Source organism: Python bivittatus, unplaced genomic scaffold (genome assembly GCF_059951505.1).
Source record: "Python bivittatus isolate LINGU-HERP-01145 unplaced genomic scaffold, Pbiv_v1 ctg000080_np1212, whole genome shotgun sequence".
Lineage (NCBI taxonomy): Eukaryota > Metazoa > Chordata > Lepidosauria > Squamata > Pythonidae > Python > Python bivittatus.
This window is the reverse complement of record NW_028277035.1, coordinates 28236310-28264197: the sequence shown is the minus strand read 5'-3', so window position 1 is coordinate 28264197 and position 27888 is coordinate 28236310. Positions and strand designations below refer to the sequence as shown.

Below are 27888 nucleotides of genomic sequence, written 5' to 3'. Positions count from 1 at the left end.
AGCGTCAACACCCCCGCCCCATCCGGCGGCCGAGGGGCGGGACCAAACTCCCTACCACGTGACCCGCCACCGGAAAGCCCTCGCCGAGCCCCGAGCGCCGCCCACCCTGGGAAAGGGATTTTCCCGTTTGGGATGCAACCCACAAAATGTCGATCGACAGTTGCGATCGCCAAACGTGCCGCTCGCCTGCTTCGTAGGCGGAGGGGCCTCAGACGGGCGACGCTTATCTTATTGCAGCGGGCGGGATAGTCGAGGGAGCTGGTCAGACGGCTGCGGCGACAATTTTTTCATTGATGTCTACTCGCCCTCCTGGCTACCAGATTAAAGTGAATTTAGTTTCATCCAAATGTGTATGATATTGAGGTACCTTTTCCAGTACTTTATTAATAATTGTTGTAGAAATAGTAATTAAAAGCAGTAGTAAGTGATATACGATCAGAACTACAGTATAACATCAAGTTCTGTATTGTTTTGTTTTTTCAGCAGTGGCACCTTTTCAAGCATTCAGAACATCTTTCATTCACACTGCTAGCCCAGACTTAGCATGTGGTTATATGAGACGAGAAGAGCAAGGATAGAAAGAACAGGCAGTAAACGGTGCCTGGAGGATAAGACTTTTGCAGATGCCATCAGATACTTTTGGGACTGACATGCAGGACATCTTTGATGGCACAAAAAGTTCTACCCATCAGTGTAGGAACTGTTCTTCACTTCAGCCAATCTTGGTCAGAATCCATGTTGAATAAGAAAGGAGGTAGTCTTTTTTGAGGGCATTTTTATTTATTTTTAATTGCTTTTGAAATAACAGAAAGGGGGGGGGAGGAACAAAACACAAAAATACATACATTGTCAAATAAAAATACATAAGTGTTTAAAAAAGAAATAAGTGAAAAGAATCCAACAGAAAAAATAAAATATGTCGTTACAACAATAAGTTTTAATTCTATATATAATTTTCTAATACAATATGCAAATGTGTGTGTGTGTATTTATCTTTCTAATACTGTACATTTATATAACTATCATGCTTTTTTTTTAACCTACTGTATTTTGCATAAATAAGTCCCATATTTCGGGTACTTATCCATACAAAGTCTACAGCTATAGGCTCATAGGTGGCAAGTATAATCAGGTCTTCAATCCACTGAGTAAATGGGGCAGTTCATTTATTTTTCCAATGCTGCAATGTAAGTCTTTTAGCCACAGTAAGGGCATGGAGAGTCCATTTACATTTTCCAGTTGTCAAATTCCATGTACTAGGTATGTAATTCAAGAGAATATTATCCTCTGAAAATTTTAGCTTTTGTCGCACAGTGATATTTATATAATCCACTACTTTCTCCCAAAACTTAGTAAGCATAGGACATTATAAAAACATGTATTTTAAAGAAGCACTGTCCTTATAACATCTCCAACAAGATGCTGTCTTAGGCAATCCTTTTCTATACAAGCATAATGGACTAGCTGATCTGGCAAGATTTTGAGCTTCGATAAACAGCCTTCTCATATCAAAAACTTCCTTGGTAAAATCAGGATATGTTGATATCTTACTTGGCTGGAACCCCACTTCAGTGGAGCCTACTGATTCCTGGCGAAATATACATAAAATCTCATCTCTTGTGGTAACACAAAGGAACTGCACAGTGATGTTATTGGAACTAGTTCCAGCCTTCTTTCTCATTAAAGGAATTTTAAACACATGCTCAATCTCGACTGGAAAGTCTGTTCCTAAAGAAAGGAGCTTTCTGAAAAAATCCTCCATAAATTCAGCTAGATTTGATTGACGTGGAGGGTTTTTAATACCAATCACATGTAGATTTTTCATGTACAGTTGTGACTTATAAGTAAGTAATTCATTTATCCAAGATATTGTGACTGGCTTGAGTTATATCTTGTGGGCATGTAATCGTATCTAGCCATTTTTTCTTGCATCTGTTTTGGATCACTCTTAAGCTCAGCCAGATCTTGTTGGATTGGCTTCAAGACTTGTATCTGAGCCAGGATCTCTTTTAACAAGTTAGAAGAATCCTCCACCATCTTTCCTGGCTTAGCGGATAGTGACGCAGTTGGAATTAGCAGTTGACCGTTTATTGCTGTGCCAGTAGCTCATTAAAAACAAAATAATATATAATAAATTGTAATTACCCAATGAACAAAGTATTTATCCATACAGTCTGGTAATTCAGAAGTGTGAAAACCTTTTAATCAGGAGAGAAGTGAGATACATGCTTACAGTGCCATCCCAAACCGGAAGTTGTCCCAGTCCAACCAACATAAAAAGAAATCTAGCCCACAAAGATCTGTGACTGCATCAATAGTAAAAGGAAGAAAAAGGAAGGGGTGGGCTCACTTTTTGGAGAAGGGGTGGTTGGATATTAACAGATGACAAGGTGATGACCAAGCTCCTCAACTCCTACTCTGTTTCAGTGTTCTCCCCAAATTGACCTAAATAGAATAACTGATACAAGATAAGTAAAGGATGATTTCGGAGCACCTGGCTACCATGAATAATTTTGTGTCCAAGATGAGACCAGCTACATCCAAAATTAATGAAAAGGTTTGTGAATGTCATATTGGCAACCCATTTCTGTGATTTTTGAGAAATTATGATGACTGCAATGCCAGAAGATTGAAGAAGGGCAAATATTCCTATCTTCAAAATTGGGGAAGGGGAGGACCCCTATGACTACAGATCATCAAGTTGATATTGATACTGGGCAAAACTCTGGAACAGATTATTAAGAAGTTGGTTTGTGAACTTTTAGAAAAGATTGTATTGCGTATCAGGAGACAGCATGGGTTTATCAAGAATAAGCCATTGATCTTTTCTGATAGAATAATGAGTTTTGTTGATTATAGGAATATAGTTGTGATGGAATGGTTTGATGAAGGCTGCGCTCAGGGAGATAAGCATTCCCTTAGCCCCCAACAGGAGCATGGGAAGGTTAAGAAGATGAGACTGGCACCACCCTAGGGAATTCATGGTGTTTTGGCCTGCTGGCTTGGGAAGTTTAGATTCAGTCTGGAGAGATTCCTGTCTTTGAGGTGGAAGCTAATTAATGCAACAGAACTGTATCTGTACTGTCTCATGGAGTTCTTTGGGCTGAACCTGACAACAGTGGTCATAATATAATTTAACTACAGCAGAGGCTCCCATGAGATCCTAATAGAGAAGATGGCAAAACGTGGGGTGGCTATACTGCTATCAGATGGATGCAAAGTTGGTTGAGTGGTCATACCTAAAAAGTACTTGTGAATGGACTCCTTAACAAGCTGGAAGGAAATAGCAAGTGATATATTGCAGGGCTCTGTTTTAGACCCGTGCCATTCAACTTATTATAAATGACTAGATGATGGGTTAGAAACTATTGTGTTTGTGAATAACATAATGATAGCTGGTAGAACACACACTTTATAGGGCAATATTAAGATTCAAGATGATCTTCACAAGCTAGACCAATGGACTGAAACCAGCATGATGAGGTTCAACAGGGACAAATGTGAAGTCCTACATATGGAAATGAAAAATCAAAGGCATGAGAATAGGATGGAGGAAATGATACAGGGAGAAGTATATGTGAAAAGGTTCTAGGTATCCTAGTGGATTAGCCAAACACATGAGAGAGACAGTTGCAAGTTTTACTGATAGTCTTTTAAAACAAGTGCCCAAGCGGCAGGGAGAGCATGAGCAGAAATGCATATGCACACACAAGTAGGAAAGAAGCTAAGCAAGATTGCTTACTAGAGTCCTAAAATTTCCAATCCAGTAGGCAACAGTAGTCAAAGTTTAAGGTCCAAGGGTCAAAGTATCACAGAAGGTTTGTCAGCCAGACCACAACCCAAAGTCAGAGTCACAGGATTCAAAAGTCAAGATGCAATGCATATGGAGTCTGGGTTAGCAAGTGATTTCCAACAGCAGGGTTTGCTGCTCTACTTAAGTAGAACCAGGGTCAGTGTTGCTCCTTATGGAAGGAGATTACTCCTTTCTTGCAAGGAGCCTTGCAGAGTACCTTTGCTCTGCTCTCTTCTCCACACAGGAGCTCTTGTGCTAGATGGAGACAGGAGCTCAACCTCCTCATCTTTGGGACTGACAGCAGCTGCTCCTGTGGATGACCAGATGGTCCTGCCTTGACTATCTGCAGGTCCTCAGGCACTGGTTCATCCAGTAAGTCTGGAGCAGGCTGTTCATTGTTGATCTCCTTGTCTGAGTCTGAGCTTGCCATGGATCACAAAGTGAACATGAGCCAACTCTGGTGCCGTAACTGCAGAGAAAGCAAATGTAATCCTAGGCTTCAGCAACAGAAGTAGTGTTAAATAATTGTTCCTTCTTTTGGGTGAGTCAGACCTCAGTACACCTAGAATCCTGCATGTCTGAACATAGTTTAGGAAAGACATTGACTCTGGACTGGAACATGTTCAGAGGAGAGCAATCAAGGTGATGTGGAATAATGAAAAACTGTTCAGGAATGGTTGGAAGCATTGAATATGTTTAACCTGGGAAAAACTGGTGGGGAAATAGGTGGTATCTTCATGTAGCTGATGTGGTGTCTTATGGAAGACAGGGCAGAATTGTTCAGAGTTGATCCAGGGGACAGGACAAGAAACAATGTGTTTAAATTAAAAGAATATCAGGAAATTTTCTTTTGAATATCAGGAAAAGTTTCCTAACAGCACAAGCTGGAACAAATTGCTTCAAGAAGTGGTAGGCTCTTTCTCATTGGAGGTGTTTATAGGGATGCTATAATAATAGACTCTTGCATTCGACTGGAGATTGGACTAGATTATCTCCAAGGTCTTTTCAACCATTTCATTCTATGTTTCTCTGAAAATCCCTTGATATGGTTTAATTATAAGACAGTAGTATGCATATGACATACAAAATAAAGAGGACAGCAATTTCCTTTTGATTCACAGTGTATGCTCTACCTTTGGCTAAAAAACCTGACACAGGGTTAATTGGATACTGCATGGTGTCAGCTCTTGTACATACCAGTGCTAGTTTTAAATGCTCAAGTCTGGATTAAGATATAAACTGGCCTTGAACAGTATTTCAGCTTAAGCATTGCCCTCATTTCTTTCTGTGATGTCTTAGCTCGCTCTTTGTCCTGTCCTGTAATTAATTATTTAAACTGATTGCATAATAGTTTTGCACTCTCAGGTTGAAAAGCCATAAAAGGCTGTAAGAGATGCACATCAGATAATTATCAATGAGTCCTTAATGACTTGGCCTCAATTTTCAAGAGCCAGAATAATTCTAAATACAGTTGGCATCCAGTCCAGATGTTCTGCATCCTTCTTAATGCCCTTACTTGAAAAATATCTAAATCTGAATGTTCTGAATGTTTTGGGGGGTGAAGGTGGAGCTATATGATACACATTGTAAATGCTAATATAATGCTATTATATCAGCAAATGGGGCATTGTTCATCAGCAAACTCACAAAATTAGTATAAACTCACGCTGTACTGTGCCAGTGTGAACCCAGGCAATGGCATAGTTTCCAAGTTACTAGCCATAGAACTATTGTAAGTTAAATAGGCAGACACTACCTATTTATTTATTTGTCTTTCTCTTCTATTCCCCTGAACCTTGCCAACTGTATTTTTTTTGGTTTTTTTAGTTCATCATCTACTCACATCATGTGCCCAAATCACATGAGTTTCTGCTTATTCGTCATCACTTGAAGGGAACAGCCAGGCTTCATTTTGTCCAGGATTAGTTGATTGGCTCTTTCTATAGTCCATGATAATTTTCATAACCTTCTTGAAAGCCATCCATCCATCCATCCATCTCTCATCTACCTATCATATATTACCTCTGGAGAAACCTTTGCTTTAATTACTCTGATCTTTGTTATCAGATAAATATTTGTATTTTTCACAATCTTCTCTATCAGTGTTTTTTTTCCTTAGAATCAGACACCTTTTTATTTCCAGCACACTATCCATCTTTATTCTTCAACTGAGAAAACTAGTTAATACCTTCATTTCTTTGCCAACAATGGTACATTTACTAGGCATGCAGGGTGACATTGTGTTTGTTGTGTCACTGTTTAACATTAATCAATGTTTATTTTCATAATCAGGCAAGAGTGTTGCAGGATCTTGCTACTTTTGTCAAGAGTGACAAAAGCAATGTAACTGCAAGATCCACTCCTCTTGGGCATATATATGGTATCACAACACGCATGGAAAATGGGTAGGGCTTGCATCTTTCATCACTCCCCTCTTCCCCCCCATAGATGCTGCTGTAATGAGCCCTTCTAAGTCTTCTCTATTTTCAGTTAACAAAATGGTGATATCTGTGTATCTCAAATTGTTAGTGTTTTAGCTTCCTATTTTTGACTTTTCATCTCTTCCAACTTTGCCATTCTTATAACAGAGAGAGAGAGAGAAGTTAAACAGAATTGGGAATCATATAATGTACATCCTTGTCTCATTCTCTGTCCTATTCTGAATCATTCTGTTTTTCCAAGGTCAATTCTTAGAATACCATTTATTTTTATTTATTTATATTTCAAAGTTGTCACTGCCCATCTCACTGTGGACTTGGCCTCAATTTAAAGGCCAATGTAAAGATTCTTCAGAATAATAATCAGATATTCTGGCACGCTTGTTATCCTTACTATACTCCACATTCTGGCATGATCTACATACTCAAATCCTTTGCTGTATCTGATCAAGCAAAAATAAACCTCATTCTTGTGTGTGTGTGTGTGTTTGCTCTGTTACCTATTTTTTGTTAGCTACCTGATAGAGTCCTCTGCCTTTTCTGAAACTTGTCTGCCCATCTGGCATTTTCCTCTCCATGTATGACTTTATTCTTCTGTGCAAGTTCTAAAGCAAAACTTCATTTGCAATTGTAATTTGTGCAATAGTGTGGTAATTTGCATTCTCCTGTATCTCTCTTCTTTGCATAGATATTACACACCCATGTTTTCCAATATCTAGGCAATACAGTTTTGTTCCATATTTGTTGATGCAGAGTCATTAGCACTTTTACTGCCTTTTTTTGTGTGTGTGGCTTTAAATCTCTGCATTATTTGTTCTTCCCATTCTGCTTAATTAGCAGGCAACAATCTTCTAAGTAAAGCTGAACAGTCTCTGCCATCATCTAGATAGTTCTTCCATTATCCTTTATGGTAGTTAATATTAATCATGAAAATAATCTACAGTATTCATACGAAATTTACAATCTGTGAAAATAAAAGTTTAAATCCTTAATTTGCATTTAATAATTTATTAATTTCTTAAATTATACATTCTATAGCATGATTCAAATAATTTTCTGGTAGTTTTAGAATTATAGTGTCTGAATTTTGCAAAACATAGAAATGGTTACAGACTGAAATGCACAACTTACATAAACATTTAAATAGAACATTTGTATTCAAAAGTCATTCTACACACTACATTTTCATAAAAATATAAAAAAATAGTTCAACTGTTAATTCATACTTTAACTAAACTAGGATATTTAAGATGTCCCCTCCCACATATTCCTCATAAAAAGACCCATCAAAAAAGAAACTAAAAAGAGACTGTATCACTAATTGACTACTGCCAATTGCTAGAACTCATCACAATGTTATTTTTTTTCTGTAACCTACAAGAAATGGACTGCAATCTTGCCTAATATGTATCCTCCATTCAAATTCATTTAATTATATAACTTGTGCTATGCAAAAAATAAACATTTTATTTTTAAATAAGTGACTGTAAATTAGAATATGACCAGAATAATCAAATGCATGTTATAGGCTAAGAATATTTATGCAAAAATATCACAAGGGGAAATATTTAAAGATATCTTCTTTTATCCAGCTCCACTGAAAATAAATATTTTTCTCATTGAAAGCATTTGTATAACATTTTTTCTAGGTGCCCAAAATAGTGTGCAGACAACAAAGCAAACACCTCAAACTCTTCCATTTTATAATGCTTTCGGGGCATATTTAATATTATGAAAAGGCACAAAGATGAAACATTTCAGTTGCAACACTGAACACTACTCTCCACGCACAGTGCAAAAACAGCTTAAAGGGAAGTCTTTAAGCTCAAACAGGTCTTATTAAAAAGATCAAAGCATTTGGCCTTGGTCCAAAGATTCTGGTAGTGGAGAGAGACATGTACGTAGCTGCCTGCAAGAATCATTACAAAACTGAAGGTGGCCTTTGTTAGTTCTGGATAGTGCTGTTTCTCTTTCAGTGGACAGAGGATCACGCTTCTGGTCCAAACCATGGAAAAAGGAGTATCCTAGCCCTTTAGACAAGGTGAAGCCAATGGGTACACTACACCACTGAGACTTGGATGAGGGGAAAAATTGGCTGCTACAAGAAATGTCAAGCCACTATTCAAAGAATGACAAAAAGGCAGAAACAAGTTGTCATTTAAAAAAATAAAATCAGTACTGTTGCTGCTATATGTTGTCATACAGCAGGCTGCTCCCTCAAGATTTCCCTCTGATTTAGGGAGCAATTTGTTAATCATCCTGTGCTTAAATTTGAACACGGGGAACCTCTATTCAACAAGCCATATTCAGCAAGTTGAGGGTGTCCCACGTGGCCTTCAGGTTCTATCCAAGCCCTTCCTCCTTCCAGAACTGGCAGAGAAAACAAGTCCACCTATGTCAAGCACTGGTCAGAAATAAGACTTCTCCAAAACTTGCACAATTTAAAAACAGCTCATACTGATTTCAGCAAAGGCAGCTTTAAAGCCTAATTACTATGGGGGGGGGGAGGGGGTGTGTTGGTCTGTCTCCAGGAAAGGAATTTGAAGGCTGCGTACTTGAAGTGAAGTGGCCCCATCATCTTCTGGTTGTGGCATCATCCACTGATATTGTATGGTTCCTGAAATCAGTGTAACCTTGGAGTGAAATAAATTCTTCACCTCTGACTTAAATGATTTTTGCAAGGGGGGACCCAGGATGTTAATTGATTTTTGAGTTAAATATTATCACTTTCTATTTTAGAAAAGAATCAAATGCCACTTTTTGAATATTTCTTTTCTCTGCTTTTCAATGTCAGTTGTGTTCTCTTCCCATCTATAATAAACAGAAGTATGCTCTTTTTTTAAATCTGCAATATAACTTAAGAATTTATTCTGAAATTATATGTAAACATAAACAAGAATTTGGCATTTAAAGAGGCAACTTAAAGTGATCTGGAAAAGTATCTAATTGCCAATGACTTTTAAAGTACCCACTAAACTACAACCATAATAGCTCAAAAAATTTGGAGGGGGGTGGAGACAATAAATGGCAGAAGGTAAAAATAGAGGCTTAAAGGAATAGAAACACTGCTAACTCAATGGTTAGCTGGCAATGTTTTAGATTTTTGCCAAATGTAAACATAGTATGAAGTCTAAGGATTTCTGGGCTGAAATGTTTACCCAGTGACCAGTTGCCAAGTTAATGCTTTACATGAGAATCAATTTAAACACGTGCCTTTCTCCAAAAGGAAGGAAAATATGAAAGTAAGGTATAAAACTAGAAGTAGGAGTCAAGATGTATCCCAAACTCTTTCTCTGACCCCCTCTAAACTAGGAATAATAGTATAGACAAAATCCCATAATTTTTAATTTTGAAATTATAGTACAAACTATTTTCTTTTATTCCTTTTGGCTATCTCTTGCTTATGGTATTAGTATCTATTTCTATTGGAAAAACAACAACAAAATCCAGCAATTATTGGAGTTCATAATGAATTTTTCTTTGCCTGGAAGAGTGAATGAGGGAATAGATCTTACCTTTCTCTTCCCCCAGTTGTCATATCCTCTTCCACAAGTTTGTGTGCAGTGTAAGTGCAAGGAACTAGCCAGCAATTATGCTAGCAAAAGGGCAAAAGGAAGTTGTGTGTGGCAATCAATCAAAACCCAATGTTGCAGGAGGGCTTGTTACAAGGCTTTAGAGGGAGAGAGTTAAATTCTAGTAAGATGCATACTCTTCAGTACTATGTGAAGATCTCTACCCACCATCATTTTGCATATGCAGACCAAGTCCAGAAGGGCAATCGAGATAGAGAGTCTTGTTTCAATAGGCTGAACAACCTCACTGGACTGAGATGGAAATAAGATCCATATATAGGATACTGATCACAAAACAATCGTATTAACAGAAATTTGATACTGAACAATTATTTGACTAGAATATTGAACTATTTTTTGATTTTACCTAACAGGCTTTTTTTCCCCTACAAAACACAATGCCACTCCCTCTGTAACCGGGGAGGGACATTACATATGGCTTTGGATATATTAGCCATCTGAAATCAAACTTCATAGTCTCCTTCCATCTTACTTAGAATATAAAACTGATGTAAACACAAGGCTGCTCTATGACATAACACAGGATGATTCAGAGAAATGTGTTTTGCTTTCTGGCATGTAAACATCAGGATGACTGGACCTTAATTCATATAAATATTAGATTTCTTTAAAAATTAAGAAAAAAGGTAGCATTCCCTATTAAACAGTAATCCACAAAAATACTCTTTCAGTAAGTATTACTTGCCATTTAACAGCTTATGGCCTATCAACTACTATGTAAAAACACATACAGTTTTACAACTGTAAAAACAGACAACTGGTTAGTTTAGTTTGGCCATTATGCATTTTAGATGCAAGTTATTGTTTAATGCCACCGTAGTCCTAGCATCGCACTAAATTGTTCTTCTTCTTTTTCTTTGGTGGCTCATCATCTGTACTGCTATCTGTGCTGCTGCTACTGCTGCTGCTGCTGGAAGAACTTGACTCTGTTTCAAAGTCAGAAGAACTAGAAGAACTACTTGATGATGGAGAAGATGAAGAACTGGAAGTGCTTTCATCACTATCACTGTCATCTGATGAAGAGGAGGAGGAGTCATCACTCTCTGATGAAGACTCACTAGCTGAAGTGATGCTGCTGCTACTGCTGGAACTTGTCACACTTTTAGACCTGCACAGAAGTTTTAAAAGGACCAGCAGACATTATTTAGTAAAATCTACTAAAAGAAATGTTTTAGACTTTTAGTAGGCAAAACTACTAAAGACACTGTATTACGGGACAGCTCGCATCTTCTCCCAAAATATTCTGACATTCACTCAAGGGCTGACATTTCAGTTTACTGCTTTGCAGTAGGCCTATGCAAATTATTCTGTGAGATTTTGCCTCTGCATACACCTTTCAAAGCTGCAAAGCAAAGCAGAAGAGTCTCAGTTGAGCTGTTTTAAGGCTCTCCTGTGATCTTTCATGCATATACAGGATATATGGCACGTCAAGGAGCAAATCCTTGCCAGGGGAATGGGGTATGATGGAAAGGGACCCTTATCAAATGATTTGCACAGGCATACCATGTATGACTACCAATGGTCATAAATGAACAACAAAAATTGGAACAAGGCTTTGTTTTTCTAATTAGAACATTTAGCTGGATTTAAGTAATAATTCTCCAGCCATAGATCTGAGCCTAGATATCAGCCTATGCAATAATATAGACATTACTAGAACATGATTTCCTACTATGTCAATGAATCACATTTGGTTTCTGCTCTTTCTGCTTTATGTACCCAGGAAAGATTTTAGGCTCTTGGGGTCACAGTGATAGCCCAGTGAAGGTATTGACTCATTGGGCAGGAGCTTTGAAAAAGGCGGAAATCCATGCTAGGCATCATTAGGAAAGGGACTGAAAATAAAACTGCCAACATTGTAATGCCCCTATAAAAATCTATAGTATATCCATATCTGTAATACTGTAAACAATATGCCAGTCACATTTGGGGGGAAAAATACCATAGAGATGGAAAACTACAGAAGATGAAACCGAAATATTTTAAGGACTCAAAAGACTTTCCTTTTCACATTTTATTTATTAAGTCAGTCACTCAGTCAATTTATATAGCTGCCCATCGCAACAAATGACTCTCGGCAGTGAAAAATATTTAAAATAAAATTAAAACAAGTACAATCACAACTACAAAAGTCAAAATACATAGCAGCTGAGAAAAATATAGCAATCACTAATACAGCCATGAGACATCAGGGACATTTAGCTTAAAAAAAAGTAACACAAGAAATGTAACTGTTGAGGTGGAAACCAATAGAACCAGGCTAGAGAACACTTTATGTCAACATAGATCAGGTGCCTTTCAAGGCCTTCAGGAGACCATCCAGGTATTTACTGATTTGGAAAGACACACAGAACTACATAAGGGTTTTGATTTGTGTACAGTGGGGCAAAAAAGTATTTAGTCAGCCACCAATTGTGCAAGTTCTCCCACTTAAAAAGATGAGAGAGGCCTGTAATTTTCATCATAGGTATACCTCAACTATGAGAGACAAAATGGGGAAAAAAATCCAGAAAATCACATTGTTTGATTTTTAAAGAATTTATTTGCAAATCATGGTGGAAAATAAGTATTTGGTCAATATCAAAAGTCCATCTCAATACTTTGTTATATATCCTTTGTTGGCAATGACAGAGGTCAAACATTTTCTGTAAGTCTTCACAAGGTTTTCACACACTGTTGCTGGTATTTTGGCCCATTCCTCCATGCAGATCTCCTCTAGAGCAGTGATGTTTTGGGGCTGTCGCTGGGCAACACGGACTTTCAACTCCCTCCAAAGGTTTTCCATGGGGTTGAGATCTGGAGACTGCCTAGGCCACTCCAGGACCTTGAAATGCTTCTTACGAAGCCACTCCTTCGTTGCCCGGGCAGTGTGTTTGGGATCATTGTCATGCTGAAAGACCCAGCCACGTTTCATCTTCAATGCCCTTGCTGATGGAAGGAGGTGTTCACTCAAAATCTCACAATACATGGCCCCATTCATTCTTTCCTTTACACGGATAAGTCGTCCTGGTCCCTTTGCAGAAAAACAGCCCCAAAGCATGATGTTTCCACCCCCATGCTTCACAGTAGGTATGGTGTTCTTTGGATGCAACTCAGCATTCTCTCTCCTCCAAACACGACGAGTTTAGACCAAAATGTTCTACTTTGGTTTCATCTGACCATATGACATTCTCCCAATCCTCTTCTGGATCATCCAAATGCTCTCTAGCAAACTTCAGACGGGCCCGGACATGTACTGGCTTAAGCAGGGGGACACGTCTGGCACTGCAGGATTTGAGTCCCTGGCGGTGTAGTGTGTTACTGATGGTAGCCTTTGTTACTTTGGTCCCAGCTCTCTGCAGGTCATTCACTAGGTCCCCCCATGTGGTTCCGGGATTTTTGCTCACCATTCTTATGATCATTTTGACCCCACGGAGTGAGATCTTGCGTGGAGCCCCAGATCGAGGGAGATGATCAGTGGTCTTGTATGTCTTCCATTTTCTAATTATTGCTCCCACAGTTGATTTCTTCACACCAAGCTGCTTGCCTATTGCAGATTCAGTCTTCCCAGCCTGGTGCAGGTCTACAATTTTGTTTCTGGTGTCCTTCAACAGCTCTTTGGTCTTGGCCATAGTGGAGTTTGGAGTGTGACTGTTTGAGGTTGTGGACAGGTGTCTTTTATACTGATAACAAGGTCAAACAGGTGCCATTACTACAGGTAACGAGTGGAGGACAGGGGAGCCTCTTAAAGAAGTAGTTACAGGTCTGTGAGAGCCAGACATCTTGCTTGTTTGTAGGTGACCAAATACTTATTTTCCACCATGATTTGCAAATAAATTCTTTACAAATCAGACAATGTGATTTTCTGGATTTTTTTTTCTCATTTTGTCTCTCATAGTTGAGGTATACCTATGATGAAAATTACAGGCCTCTCTCATCTTTTTGAGTGGGAGAACTTGCACAATTGGTGGCTGACTAAATACTTTTTTGCCCCACTGTATAGTGCAAAGGACACATCTTCTAGGTATATATGGCTTCATGCTTGTCTGCTGTAAAAAAGACAAATCAAGCTGAGTTGTGTCTCAGAGCCTTCTACTAAGTAAGCCAATTCCTGAATAAGGGGTGAAGTGTCTGGAGAGCCAAGAACTGCAGCTGAGCCTGGCATAAAGCCTGACAACTGGGGGCGGGGACATTCTTGAGGTACATTTCCTTTTCAAAAATATAGATCAGGGTTTTCATCCAATGGAAATGACTGGAAGGAAATTTAGAATCATGAAAAAAAAATCTTTCATACAGCATGTAACTAGCCTGTGGAATTCATTACCAAATGTGGTGATGACCTGGATGGCTTTAAAGGGGGATTAAATAAATATGTAGTCTTTCAAGGGCTTAGTCGTGAAGACTCAATGTTTCTCTTGGATTGGCAGGATGCCTCCAAATACCAGTTACAGGACAACAATGACAGGAGTGGTTAGGTCTCCAACCACTGCGTCTGAACACCTCAGAGATATTTAGTTGCCAATGTGAGAAACAGAATGCAGGGCAAACATGGGCTTTGGCCTGATTCAGCAGAGTTATTCTCATGTTCCTCTTTAGCCAGCCTTTTTCGATTTGAGCTAATTTTGACTGATTTTAACCATTTTTATTAGCCTTTTGTATTGGCATTTTTATTGCTGTTAGCTGCCCTGAGTTCTTTAAGAACAGAAGGGAAGGATATAAATCAAAATAATGAATAACCATATTAAAAAGAATCTCTTCTTGTTGGCTAAGGAAGGACAGGAAGTAGATGCACATGAGTCTGAGTGAAAGTGAAAGATAACAATACTATGAAACTATTGGTGCTATGAAATCTATTTAATTTTTAAAATTATTTCTTTACATACCTTTTTTTCTTGCTCTTCCTGTCTGTAGTACATTCTCCAGAGCTGGTTGACAATAGGAGATTGGGAGGGAGGGGAATCAGGAGGAAGGAAGGGATTACTTCAATTAATATTTATTTTTGAAAAGAGTTCAGTCATAAAACATGGACTAACATTAGACCAAAATCAGTTTCTTAACAAGTAAGAAAATAGAAAGGCGAAGATGGAAATTTGAGAGAGAGCAAAATAAATCAATAAAACAACAAAAACAAACTAAATAAATTGGACTGCATATTAATTTAAACTATTTAAATATGTTTTGTTACTATTTATAAGTCATTTAGACAATTTCATAACCAAGAAGCAGATAAATACTGTTCATGTATGAAAAAAAATATTTAGGTGAATTTTGGTTTCTTTTGACTAAATCCAACTTAAAGGAATATCAATTGTTGTAGTGTATGCTTAATTGTAACAGGGTGTCTTAATAATATAAACACTTCAGATACTATAAAGCAAGTACACAAGTTTTTTTTTTTAAATCATACATGTTTAAATATTATCCTTTAATCTTAACTAATTATTTTCCATCATTATAGTTTTAACCTGCTTGCATACTACATGCATACAGGTCAAAACATATGCACTTATCTCTTAACAAATCAAGCAACAACAAAATAATGGAATGCAGAATATGCTACAAATACTCTAAAATGTCCTATTAAGATAAAGAAACGTGCACTGTATAGAAAAAAGGTTATGATGTCATCTAAATAAATGTGTTTGTAAAAATTAGTCTCTTCCTATTTAAAAAAAATAAAAATCACAATAGCAAAATTGTCACATTTATTTTTTGAATAATATTTCATTTAATTATAATTTTAATGTTCTGAGGGATGTGCAAAGTTCACTGAGCCAGGAACAGACCATTTCAGAGAATTCTAGAACACTGCATTTCTCTTTGGACCATGCTGAACTCTTTCCGGACATACCATTCCAGGGACAGTTTGGCTATTTCATCGGGAATGCTGCGTCCAGAACACCTTGGACTGCTGCTGGTTTAGAGGATTTAATTCTGGGAAATGCTGAATCTCCATCCAGAGCAGCATGGTTGAAACTGCCTCCCTGGAGTTTGGCACAGTCCAGAGGGAAACAGAACATTCCATTTCTATTTAATAATGCATAAACTTGAATTACATAAATATTTTAATTGTGAGGGTAAATAGTGAGGGAATGAGCAGGGAAACAATGCTAGAACCAGAAATGGAGTGAGAAGACTAACAGGCACAATAAAATAAAAAGAAGGATTGCAACAAAAGGAGAACTGAACTAGTAGCAGAACTAGGAACAGAAGAACAGCCAAAGAAGAAAAGAAATGATCACACAATAGTTCCAAGAAAGGAAACAGTTCAAAACTGAACTGGAGGAATGTATTTACTGCTGACTTAAATAGCTGCTGCCAGTTTTGTTGATCATGATAGACAGATGTTAACAAGAGGCCCCACTGCAATTGTTTACATGCTGATTCATAAAGGTGACAAAGGTTTGCTAGGACTTATTCTAATTTAAGTCCATATGTACATCTTTATGAACTTTTATCTATTTTACTGATTTCCCCATAATTAAAGAGAACAAGCAGTGAAATAATGTTCTCTTTTTCCTTGCACAATTCTAATCTTTATGAGGTGTGTCAAACATTTCCAATTTGAAACATTTCAATTTCAAAACAGGCTGTTCTGACCTTAAAGTGCAACCGTGCCAAAACCATTCCAAAAATGTAGTACAATGCTCCCCACAGTTGTGCAATCATTAGCATCTCCTTCAAATTATTTACACTGTGGAAGATATTAATAATGGTGAACGTTAACTTGACCACTATAAGAACAAGTGTTTCAGTGTCAAGACTGCTTCTGAAGAGTCCTAGATTCCCCCCTCCCTCAAGGGTTAAAGGGCAGAGACAATTCAGGTTGCAAGAGCAAGGACACAGCCTGGAGGAAGATGCCCTACTGGGCAGATTTAAGTCCACTGTTCTCCTCTCTTTCACTTGGGTTCTAGCAGCTTCTCATATCCAGTGGTTTTACATCTGGAGAAAAATTCATGTCCAGTCCTTCTCTGTAATTCCCCTGATTCACATGAGTCTTAGTCCTGAAGAGGCACCAATTCTTTATCCTCATCATAGGACTTTCTGAACTGGATGGTTCAAGTTTCAAATGGACTGCTCCAAAATCACAGTAAGTATCCCAACAATGTACCAACTGTATTGAGACAGCCCCAATTCAATATCAGATTGCTTCTGATAAGGTTCCACTGAAGAGGTCAGAACTTTGCCTTAATTACACTAGGTATAAGTTGGTCTGGAAAATTGCTTTACTATAACAGGCTTTCAAGATTCTGTAGTTTACCCTGCTAGCAATAAAGATCTTTTCAGAATTCCAAGTGGTTCTTGTTTCTTGAAATTGCTTGTCTCACGGGGCTTGACAAGTTGAAAACTTACCCACCTCCACTATTTTTTAACACCTTTCTACCCCTTCATGAAACCCTGCCAGATGCATGTGTAAAAATTAAAAAGGAGATGGAGCACCTAGAGAAGCAGCATTTTTGCCAGACAAGATTTCATTTCTGTTTTGGAAGCAGAGAGAGAATTAATGCTTTATTAACCTTCTCAACACTGTTAATACTTTCGTTGACAGGAGGCTGTTCATTTAACCCCAGATAACCTCAGGGTTCTCTCAAGCTAAAATGAACACTCCCTAGTTTTCAGGATTAATTGGGTTACAGTGTTATGCATGACATTCTAATGTGTTCCTCCCTAGTGACCAGTTACATATGTGCAGAACCTGTTAGGAGCTTTTTACTCTGTTCTCCTTTTTCCACATATACTTTTCTATAAATGACATGTAATCTTTTATATAGTAATTCGTACCTTTGTTGTAGTAGCTGGTTCTCTTTTTCTTTAAGTGCTTTTTTAAATTCTGCTGTCCTTGATGGTCTATGCAGATATTTTCTTTTCCCTGTACATTCATATGTCCAGTGTCCAAATTCCAAACATTTCTGACACCTTACATGTTGCTTATTTGCCTCCCTGTGGAAATATATAAAAGTGATTGAGACCATATGTTTTTGATTTAAAAGTAAGATATAACAACAGTTGATGCTACTTTGCTTGAAACTAGGTGGCAGTTTTAAATTAACCCCTGCTATAGTCTCATTTCTCATAACTTGGTGATGATTGCTCAAAACTGAATGTACTCACATTTCAACAAACTTCATCTATTTAATCAATTTATATTGCCACCCATCTTGCAAATGACTCTGGGTGGCTAACAAAATTTAAAAACCAAGGAAATCAGCAATCAACCCCATACCTGGGAAAATAGCCAAGTTTTGAGAGCTTTCTGAAAGGCTAACAAGGTTGGGGCTAACCTAATGTTGGCTGGTATGGTGTTTCAGAGGGCAGGCACTGCAACAGAAAAGACATGCTTCCTGAGACCTGCAAGATGGCTTTCAATGAGACCCAGAGTGTGTTCCTCCTCTTGGATCTGATGAGATGGATAGAGAAAATGGGAGAAAGGTGGTCCCTCAAATAACCAGGCCCCATGCCATGAAGGGCTTTATAGGTGACAACCAGCACCTTAGTTTGTACTTGGAAGCCTATTGGGAGCCAGCGCAGCTTGAGTAGCAAAGGTAACACAGGCATATCAGATATAGCCAGAACTGTTCACACTACCACATTCTGCACCAATTGTAGCTTGCAGATGTCTTTCAAGTCATCCCAATGTAGAACCCATTTCAGTAGCCTACATGGAAGATAACCACAACATAAGTGACCATGCACAGTGACTCCTGGTCCAGGAAAGGGCACAACCAGCACACACAACACAAAGCTATGCAAAAGCTTTCCTGGCCACAGTTGCCACCTGTTCCTCAAACAGGAGCCATGACTCCAGAAGGACCCCCAAGTAGCACAATGATTCTGTCTGGGGTAGTACAAGCCCATCTAGAAGGATGGCAAATCACTGGCATAAGGATGTCCTAGCACCCACAACCACTCAGTTTTGCTAGCATTGAGCTGGAACCATTCTTCCCCTTCCAGAGCCCCACAGCCTCCAAACACCAAGATAGTATCTCCATAGCACCCCTTGGTTAGCCTTAGGTGGAGATGTATAGCTGAGTATCATCAGCATACTAATGATACCTCACTTCATGATGATCTCACCAAGCAGCTTCATGTAAATGTTAAATAGGAGCGGGGACAGCATCAAGCACTGAGGAACACCATACAAAAAGGGAAATGGGCCGGACCTCTCCTCTCACCACCAGCACTGATTGACCCTAAAGGAGAAAAACTAGCACAAGATTGTGTCCCCAACTCCTAATCCCTGGAGCCAGTCCAAAAAGATACCATAATCAATGGTATCAAAAGACCCATCCTGCTCCCTCCAGAGCTCATCCAACAGTGTAATCTATGCTGTCTTAGTCCCACGATCAGGCCTGAAATCTGACTGACAGAGGTCCAGTTAATTTGCTTCCTCCTCTGATGCAGCATGACCACTTTCTAAGCAACCTTCCCTAAAAATGGAAGTCAATGATGGGACAAAAATTGTCCAAAATGGTCTAGGAGTGGTTTCTTGAGGAGTGGACGGACCACTCTCTCCTTACTTGTCAGCAGGAACTTCGCCTCTCTCAAGGATGCATTTGCAACCACTTACATGTTATCTCCCAGGAAACCTTAGCTAACCAGGAGAAATAAATGTAGCTGAGCTCACAGCTTCAAGAACCTTGTCCACTTCCTTGAGACTAGCAGGGTCAAACTCCTCCTAGATAACCAAGCCAGATTCAGATTCAGTTAACTCCATAGGACCTGAATGAAGATTAAAGTCCAACTTGGAGTGAATCTGAGAGGCTTAATCTGCCAGATGTCTAGAGTATTCGTCACAGCAGCTCTGTAAATGAATATCCATTCTCCCCTTCCCTTTTTCCTAACATGTTCCCCCAGCACACTCCAAGGAAATCAGAAAATGATCTGCCCGTGACAGGGGAATAATGATAATCTCCTCCAATCCCAGATCACACAACCCACCATAACAAGGTTCAGAAAATCATTGAAAAGTTGTTTGTTCTCCAGACCTTGGGATAGGGTTGTTGCAGTCTTTATGGTTTTTGCTGGTAGTGTTTAGTCTTCTAGTCAGTGTGATTTTTTTCTATTTATGTTGTTTGTAATTGCAAGCCACCCAATTGTTAAGGAGTCCAACAACCTCAAAAATTTAATTATTATTAAAGGTTTATCTAAAGTGTGACCACCATTATGTGTCAGGCCCTTGATGATCTGGGTCAGATCCATGGTTGTCACGGTGGCCATAAACTCTCAAGTTACCTCTGATTCCACCCCCCAAAGAAGGCAGGTTAAAGTCTCCCAAGACTGGGGAACTCCAATCTGGCCATGGAGTCAAGGAGCTCAGGTAGGGGGTTGCTTCACAGCAGGCGAGTTTGGTAGGCTAGTAATCCCACGTGATCCCTAAAGCCCAAAGTCTCCTGTCTAGTCACCTTTAGAGTAGCACTTCTAAATGTCACCAGAATGTCCTAGATTAACAAAGCTACTCCCCAACTCTGCCCTCTGGCCTTGGTTGATGTTACACCCAAAACTCAGGCAGGCAGGTTTCCAAGAGGGCAATCTCTCCCTCTGTGCTCAGCCAAGTTTCAATAATACATGCTAGATCAGCCGTCTCATCCTTATCACAGGTGAGGGAAGCTTTATTATGAACTGACCTGGCATTTAGTAGCAGCATCCAAAAGCCTGGGCCCCTGAAGGTTCAATGATTGAGAACTGGGGTGGAGCACAGAGGGCTGAACACAGCAATGGGTCAAGATACCAGAACCACATTCCCTGAGTGAGGCCCACCTTATGCCGCCTGCCATATCTCCTTCAACCCAGCTTCTACGTGGCAAAGATAAGATGGCTGTCATATCAAAACAGAAGCTATATAGCAGCCACAGGGTCCAGGCTGGTTGATCCCATCACTGACCTTTCAGTTTCTGCTCGCACTGCCACCAGCCCCTATCATCAGAAAGAATCTGCTGCTGCCAACTCTTGCAGCCATCTCCAGCAGAACAGACAATTTGCCAGGGCCCTCCAACACCTTCTTCTTCATCTTTCTCACTGTGCCATGCTGCTGGCCCCAACTCCAATCAACTGTATCTACCTGTATTCTAAAGGGTTCCTGTACCATCTGCCATCTGTGAAGGATAATTACCAGCAGTCCCTTGCTCTCCCATCACCCAACGGCCCAACAGGAGGCCAGTATCTCACCAGCCTGATTGAAGTGTGATTCTCTACATCCGGTCCTGAACATCCAGGTCAGGAATTCTCTGGAAGGTTCCACAATCAAAACAACAATGTTCAGCTCTCAACACTCCTTCACAAACCTTTTGCCATATGCCCATAGTTCATCAACCTACTGGCCCATAAACAGTTGACATCCACCTTGGCACCATGTTAAAAAAAAAAAAATACACAGAAGGACATCCATATACAACATATGAAGACCTATAGCATTAGGGATATTCCTCACTCTACTTCAAATTATAAAAGACCTCTAGTAAGGTGTCCTTAGGAGCTCTGACAGGGTGTGGGTATAAATGTTCTTTCTTCTCCACATCTACTAGAAGAAGGTGGCAAGTAGAAACTTTTGCTGTCCTCCTAGTATATGACACTGATGGCTTGAGGCCATCACTTGTCCACAGTTTATACTGGGATTGAACAACCTTTTTATAGATACTCTGTACATCCCGGATGGTAGGCAAGAATTCACTAAGCAACCGGCACCATCCTATACTCTTGTTGTCCTTCTGAAGAGTCAGGAGAAAAGTTTGTAAGCTTATGGACTAAGTTTCTTAACTACAAACACACAGTTTTTGACATATTTTATAATCAACAAATAACTCTGGAACACCAAGTGTACATCAGCTACTTATTCAGCCAAAGCCCCAGCAATAGTCATTACCTGTATTCAGCTCAAATACCGAAGTCATTTCAAGAATAAAATGATAGAATTGCAGTTAAGACTCTGGGATGACTTAGTTAGAAAAACCGTCTATGAAATGTCTGGATCCAGCTGCCTATTGGTTTTTACAGAACATATACAGGGTTTTCTTAACTATAAGATTTCAGTGGACAATTGACAGAAATTAATTACTGAAATATGCCACCATAAATTGCATATGATATTTTTTCTATTATGTATAAATTAAATTTATAGCCTGCCCAACTCATAACTCTGAGTGGCATACAAGTTAAAAATAACATCCAGTACAATAAAAACAGCAACAGGCGATAACCTGGGGACTAATATACTCACTGGATTAATAAAATTCCCACCAAAGCACATAGTTCCTAATGTAGAAGAAGAGCCTGGGGAAAGAGCCAAGTCTTCAAGGCCTGGTTAAATGACAGCAGAGTCAAGACAACCAACCTATCCGGAAGCTACAGCTGGCGCAGAATGCAGCAGTGTAGACAGTTCTGAATGCCCCCAGGGGGCCCATATAACACCACTGTACCCGAGCTGCATTGGTTGCCGGTTTGCTTCCGGGTCCAATTCAAGGTATTGGTTATTACCTTTAAAGCCCTGCATGGCACAGGACCAGGTTATCTGAGGAGCTGTCGTGCCCCTGTTTTATCAGCCCGCCCACTCGGTCCGGCAGAAGGGGCATATTGCAGACTCCACCAGTCAAGGAATTTTGACTGGTGGGATCTAGGAAGAGGGTCTTTTCTGCCATGGCCCCCGCTCTGTGGAACAACCTACCACCAGGGGTGCGGTGTGCCCCTACTCTCATGGGCTTCAGGAGGAACGTGAAATCTTGGCTATGCCAGATGGCCTGGGGCCAGATGGGGGCTTGCACCAGTGGAAATGGTTTGTGAAATAATTGATTTTACTCCCTCATCATCATGAATGTTTTTAGTTTTTTATGTACAGGGCTTGTTTTTGTAGTTTGACTTTTTAACTAATTAATTAATTTTAATTAATGGGGGTATTTATTTTTAACTGTTTGTGAGTTTTACTTTCATTGTGAGCTGCCCAGAGTCACCCTCTGGGGGAGATGGGCAGCAGACAAATTTAATAAGTAAACAAACAAACCTTCAAGGGGATACTATTCTAAAGGACACGCACCAGGACAGAGAAGGCACCTCAACTGGGTTCCATCAGATGACTGTTTTAAAGATGGGACCTGGAATATGGTCACTCTTATCAGATGGGCAGAAACAATTGGAGAAAGGCAGTCCCCCAGATAGCCAGGCCCTATGCCATACCTTGAATTGCACCCAGAAGCTTACTGATAACCAACGAAACTCACTTAGCAGAGGTATTACATGGGCACCCATGACTGCTTGTTTGTTGCTGTATTTATTTAGTACTTCATTAAGAATATATTTTGACTTTAAGACAAGCCACAAAATAAAGTATTAAGTAAATAAAATCAGCTAGGCCTATCTGTGGTACTCCAAGATTCATTCTATTGATGGTGGCAAAAAAATCAGGAGTCTGGCAGCACCTTTCCCAATTAACAAATTTTATTAAAAAGCTTTTGTGAATTGTAGCTCACTTCATCAGATGCATAAAGTGGCTAGACTGATGTAGGATTTAAACTAGGGTGAGGTTGGGGAGAGAAGAGTATTGGTTATACAGATGCTGGTTACATGCGAGACAGATTATAAGTACCTTTTCAATATACAATTGCAATGTGTTAAAAACCCATTCAGGTTTAGTGAGACTTTCTGAGTTCGCCTGAACTATATGTGTCCTCTAAGACACTCCACAGCAGACCTCAAAGACTGTTTTTTGCCACCATGAACTAACACAGCTCTCCTTCTATAATCTGTTGATGGTTGTTACGATATATCCCTCTTTAAAAGCATGTTCATAATACTTTGCACAAGCAACATTTTAAATTGTTTAAAGAGCAGTCACATTCAAAAGATATAATTATTAAACGCCTCATACTTAAATATTAAGGTAGCTGGCATGCTCATTATTTGAAACCACTTATGACTGTGTCTGAATTTTAAGGACTATCTGTAATTCATTTCTGCAATTCAGAAATTCATTGTTTGGAATGCTATCATCTCGAAGCTTATTTAAGCCCAGCTTTTCAGCCTATTATTTAATTAACAACAATATTCAGTAAGTATAGAAAGTTGCTAGGTTGAGGTTATAGCTTCACAGTGGCTTGGTTCACAAAACAAGCTAAATATACTTTATTTACTTTTAGTTCAGCATGTTATCCAAATTCAGTCACTGTGGTTTATAAGTCAGAGTTAATGGTTCAAGATGTTCTGCAAATGCAACAACTTGTAAATTGAACAACCCATGGCTTAGTATGGTATGTAAATCCAATCAATAGTTGCTTTGCTATTCAAAATTTACTAAAATATTCTTATTATGAATCACTGATCTAATTGGAATTTACATGACTTATCCACAGATCACTTGACCCAAGACACTTGAATTTCATCAGTTTTTCAATACAAACCAACTAAATGTTTCTCAAGATTCATTTGAAAGTGTGTATTGCATTGACTAAGACAATTTTTGTCTCCTTGGGATAATGCAGGCTTTTGCCTAAGGGCTCTTTTTCTAGTCTATAGTCACCTTTTAGTCTCAATCTTAGCTCTCTCTTTCAGAATTATCAGCATTGTTTAGAGGAAGATTTATTGTTATAACATTGGAACATAGGGAAATGGTATAAATAAACCTGCTCCCTGATATCATAGGCATCCACTGGAGTAGAAAGCAAGGGACGCAAACAAACAAAAAATGTGCATTGTGATACAATCTCTCTAACTTACATACTTTCATATAATGTCAGGATGCAAGTAAAAAAGATCAGAGTTTCTGTTCTGAAACTTCTGTGTCATTACAGTTTGCCCCAAATGCCTATGCAAAAAGGAACTAATCTGTTGATTCAATCTCCTCCACAAACATGCAAATCTCCTATAACAGGAGTGCAGAACATCCACTCAAGGGCCACACTAGACTTTGCGTGTTAAGGGCTGCATTTCAAAGAAACAAATTTTGAGTGAGGGGTTTTGAGGCTTTAAGAAGTGAAATTGATGGTTAAGCTTCTGCATGGTTTAAATTGCCTATTTTCCCCCTTCACCTCCTCCCCCATTTCAAAGAACACAAAAATAGGATTCTGGGGACTGCAAAAGAGATATCAGCAGGCAATGTACAATTTCTTAAATTATATTACCAGAAAAACCCTTTGTTGCTGTTAAATATATTTCATTAAGATGATTTTAAGAGCATTTTATGAACACATTATCATTTTTTCATGCAAAAGTATTTATGTTCTTTGTACAGTCGCTCAGGTATAGAGCTGCCCCAACTGAAATAGCCATCGTACTTGCTGCTTAAAAGATTATAAATAGAACTAAAGTAATAGAAGGATCAGCACTGAAACTTCAAGGGTAGAGACAGGATTTTGTTATGGGGATTATAGTAGGGAAAGGTGAGAATGAAGGTTGAATGCTTAAAATGCTTTAGACTGTATTTCTAACGAGACTGATTACTTTATTAAACATTGCTTTTCAGTGTGTTACGTTATGGAAAATTAGTTCTTTAATAATGTTCTAGTGTTTTTAAATAAATGTCAGTTTGTTGTCAGTGTTTAATACTACATACATTAAAGAAATTTAGCAGATTTATTCAATCCCATAAAGACATATGGCATATGGGACTGAGTTTTTCACTTCTTAGATTCATGTCCTTCCAATTAACTGGATTAGAATAAAATTGTATATAGAACTAAAGAGATTGCCTTCCTTGACGGGGTGATCTTTTAGGAGTCTCAGAAATAACTCTACAGCTCCACTAGCTGATGGTGAAGAATGCTGAAAATTGTACTTTAGCAGCTGTAAGAGAGCCAGAGATGCCCCAAATGATTAAAATGTAGATTGAAGAAAAAATGTGGTTTGAGGAGATAAAATACAGTATAACATAGGTAACATCTGGAGGGGCCATCCAAAGATTTACACAGAAGTTTCACCATATATTTGCAACAGGCTTCTCCTGGTGAGGTGGCAGAAAATGGCAACAGATTATCTGAAGACCAGCCAGCTGAAGCTCAGTTCAGATGATACAAGGTGTTGTTTATTTGCAACTCAATTGAATTTGTGGAGGTATTCACAAGCTCATACAGATAGTTTTAGAGAAAGTTACACTTCCCCTTAAAGGTGGCAATTCACAGGTTTGGGGTGATTCCGTAGTAATGTACTCTGGCTATCATTGTTAACAGAACAATAAACTGATTGTTCTCTTTAAATAGGCAGAAGATAATGTAGCAAAGCATCAGAGAGGAGACTGTAAATCCAACAGACTATTTATTCAAAAGCACGACAACATAGGTAAACTTTAAAGCAAACTAATATTCTGTGATGTTATTCTCTTATCACAAATAAGAAAAATAACCTTGATTTTGCATCTAAACAAGAATGTTCACAGATCATGATAAGTTTTAGAAAATTAAGAGGACCACACATAACTTTTAGGCTCCCATCCTCTGTGATTCCTTTAACTATGATTTATTGCTTCCTTAAAGCTATGCATGTCATTCAGTCCCAGAGCAGCTGATACAGTCTACTTGATAGTTTCAAATTCTGATTAGTGCTAACAGGAATGGCAACGATGCTGGGATTAGATGACATGCTTAGTCTGAAAAATGTTATAGGTATGTAAAAAATAGTAATATAATGTTAGTTATATTTACTGTTGTGACTGTGTATCTACCAGAAGGTTTTCACGAGTACATCCAAATATTGCATGGATAATAAATAATTGGGCAGGGGTTGGGGTTGAAGACTTAGGACTTTTTCATAATGTTCATTTAACTCTAAGAAGTTAAGAACCTGTAACTAATTCCAGCATTACAAAATACTTAGGTTTATAGAGAGAAAACACTTCTGATGCTGGAACTATTAGTGAAAGCTCACTATAAAATGTTAAACACATTATGAGAAGCCAATTAGAAGACATTTATTACATTTAACATAATATATCTAGTTAGCATTACTGAAGTCTTTAAAAATGTAAACATTACTATATTTACACAATACTGAAGATTACAGGGCCAAACTCTCATGTCTATTTAATACTTGACTAGAAAGTTAATATCAGTCTGCTAAGCTACATGTAAAATGCTAATGGGAAACAGAACTTAAAGGTTCATGATCCTTTACTATGTTCTTTGTGTTCATTTGAATGATTATTCTAAATAGTTTTTCTAAAGCTACAATCTCTACAAAATAAATCTGCAAATGGATATACCTAAGAAGCAGCACTGTTCCACATGGTGACTTAGATGCATTTAATCATTATTAATTTATGAAACCACAATTTGATGGGTTCGCACAATACACTAAAACACACCAAACAAACCACATTCTAGCTCAGTACTGTTCACCTTTAGCCGCTCTCTTTATTCTATTTAAAATTGCATAGAATCACATTGCATATAATGTTTTTAGCAATCTGCACAGGAAACAACTGCACTTTATTTCTAATAATTTTTGAACGCATAAAATTTTGTGAGAGAAGTTATGGAGGACGGCACTTTCATATCTACAGACTTATCCTTATCACTTTAGATGGCAGGTGCAACAAAGCAAAATAAACAGGGCAAGAAGTTACCACAGCTGCCCAGATACCCATTAAATCGCTTACCCTGCGAGTTTTTCCACAGCAAGCGATGCTGAGAGAAACACACCGCGACAACAATGGACCAAGGAGGCTCTCCTCCGGGGGTTGGTATCAACGGAGCTAGGACATCTTTCGCACCTCCAATCCCTGACCCCCGCGGAAGGAGCGGTGATTCTAGGCACTTCAGCGCCTGCCCCCTCACACACGTAAACCCGGATCCAGCCTCCTTAAAAGACCAATTGCACACATGCAACTATTTCTCGCCCTTTTAAAAAGGACTTCCCAATTCTTCCCTCGTAGCGCTGTCCTCCGCTAACAGCTGGGGAGCAAGGCGGTTTGGATTTCCCGCGCTTCTCCCGCAGGACTGCCTCCCGCTCGTCTAACACCCCTCTCTCGAGAAGCCCAGGGTGGCTGCTTCCCTCTCCAGCCCTTCTCTGCCCTCCACACACTCACGCTTGTCTCCGAGCAATCAAGCGATGCATGGGAGTCGCCATCTTAGCCATCGGCCGGGCACGGACCCAAGAGGCATGCCGGGAA

General features: G+C 38.9%; 1 protein-coding gene and 1 long non-coding RNA gene across 2 annotated transcripts; one reads left to right on the top strand and one right to left on the bottom strand.

Annotated features, from left to right (window-relative positions):
• Positions 1-66: 66 nt before the first annotated feature.
• On the top strand, positions 67-10872 carry LOC112541079 (uncharacterized). The gene is made up of 3 exons (XR_003085116.2): positions 67-363; positions 2428-2557; positions 10742-10872. It is a non-coding gene; the product is annotated as an uncharacterized LOC112541079 (long non-coding RNA).
• ZCCHC10 (zinc finger CCHC-type containing 10) lies at positions 6822-27888 on the bottom strand. The gene is made up of 4 exons (XM_007431892.4): positions 27805-27888; positions 17586-17744; positions 14687-14728; positions 6822-10932 (listed from the first exon to the last, which is right to left on the bottom strand). The coding sequence occupies exons 1-4, from the start codon at positions 27852-27854 to the stop codon at positions 10647-10649; spliced, it is 537 nt and encodes a 178-aa protein (XP_007431954.1). The 5' UTR covers positions 27855-27888; the 3' UTR covers positions 6822-10646.